Source organism: Lygodium microphyllum, chromosome 20, assembly GCF_053477565.2.
Source record: "Lygodium microphyllum isolate KBCC chromosome 20, Lygodium_microphyllum_v1.1.10, whole genome shotgun sequence".
Lineage (NCBI taxonomy): Eukaryota > Viridiplantae > Streptophyta > Polypodiopsida > Schizaeales > Lygodiaceae > Lygodium > Lygodium microphyllum.
Genome location: NC_141154.1, coordinates 61,920,175 through 61,921,796, shown reverse-complemented (window position 1 = coordinate 61,921,796; position 1,622 = coordinate 61,920,175). Strand labels below are relative to the sequence as shown.

At 46.6% G+C, this 1,622-nt stretch overlaps 1 protein-coding gene across 1 annotated transcript; it reads left to right on the top strand.

Moving 5' to 3' along the window:
* The first annotated feature begins 430 nt into the window (after nt 1-430).
* Nucleotides 431-974, top strand: LOC148018950 (uncharacterized). Its single transcript, XM_087660922.1, has 3 exons — nt 431-493; nt 585-731; nt 816-974. Exons 1-3 carry the CDS (start codon nt 431-433, stop codon nt 972-974), a joined length of 369 nt encoding a protein of 122 aa, XP_087517048.1.
* The last annotated feature ends 648 nt before the right edge of the window (nt 975-1,622 follow it).

Below are 1,622 nucleotides of genomic sequence, written 5' to 3'. Positions count from 1 at the left end.
AGAGGTGGAGGGAGAGATTTTCTACGATGTTACGGATAGGGGCGGGGTAGTCATGGATGCGAGAGGGAAAGAGGTGATGGAGTATATGCGGGGGGTAGTTTCAAACATGTATAGAAACTGTTTTGTAAAATTTAAAGATCAGGATAGCCGGTTAGTTAGGGAGGTCCTAGATAGTGTACATAGTCGGTACCCCAATCCCCCACGAGCGACATTCTCGGATGTATGGGGAAGGACGCGAATAAGGGAGATCTTAAGTAATAAAAGATCTCACCTTAAGAAACTCGCGTACGATGATGGGGTGAATGTAGCTGCGGGTGGCTATCCTTGTGAGAAACTTGCCACTGCCCACAAACGCGAGTGGAAGGAGGCAAAGAAGCGCGTAGAGGGAGGCGTGAAGAGCAGGCAGCATGTGGAGGCACGACGGATCCAGATGGAGACCATTGGATCGTCGCATTTCGGATCTGGCGGCGTCGAGTCGTGGGAGGCAGAGTTCGTAAGTAACTTGCCTCTTTATTTGATTGTTTGCCAAATTCATTGATTCTATGATTGTTTTGATCTTACAAACTATCTTGATTATGTTACAGCGACGGGTTATGGGGAGAGGGCCCACAGCCCACGAGACTGGGTATGCTCGCCGCAATAGCAGACGTGACACGTGGGCCATCTTCAGAAACGAGGGACGTATTACAGATGCACAGTTTGACGCGGCCATGAGACCATACGGTCGACAGGTACTTGAAAACTCTAAATGAATGATTTTGGTTTATTTAATTGCATATATATGTATACTTACATACGGTATATTTCTTGAACAGGCACAAGCTGCTGATGCTCCTGCCCCTGATGATCCAGCCGCCACTGCTGATGTTCGTTCCACTGCTCCTGGTAGAGGCGAGCACCACTCATCGGAACATACCGATGCGAGCTCCTCTGATCATGGAGAGAGCACAGGGTCCTCATCATCCTCTGATTAGCTTTCAGAATACTGTAGGATGTGGTTGTACAAAAAATTTTTGTAACTGAAGCCATGGGCTTTTTTGCACCTAGCTCCCTATTTGACTTTGTATATATTTGTTCCTAATTAAAGCCATGGGCTATTTTGACATATGGACTCCCTTGTACACAAATGTATCATGTATTGACAATGTATTGAATCGTGAGTCTTGAGTCGTGTATTAAGTTTTAGATAGTAATATTGAATCGTGTATTCATAGAGAGTGAGTCTTGAAATCTAAATCGCTCTTTTTTTATGGTGCAATGCACCAAAAAAAAATCCAGAGAGTGCCTTTGGGTGGCTGGATGCTGGAACAGCATCCAGGCACCCAAAAGCACTCTCTGGATTTTTTTTTTCCCTCTGCGATTGCGTGTATAAGCGCGTGTCATCTGTCAAAATCGCGTATATTTGCGCGGATAGTCTGTTAGATTCGCGTGTAAATTTGCAGCAAAACTACGCAGAACGCGTGTATGGGGTCGTGTATTCGCGCGACTGGCTGTCACTGTACACGCGCTTTTACACGCATGTCTCTGGCCGCGATGATACACGCGCTATTACACGGGCCCGACACTTTTTTTCCCAAGTCATTTTGTGCGGCTAGGAGCGCGGGTATGAGCCCGATCCCTTG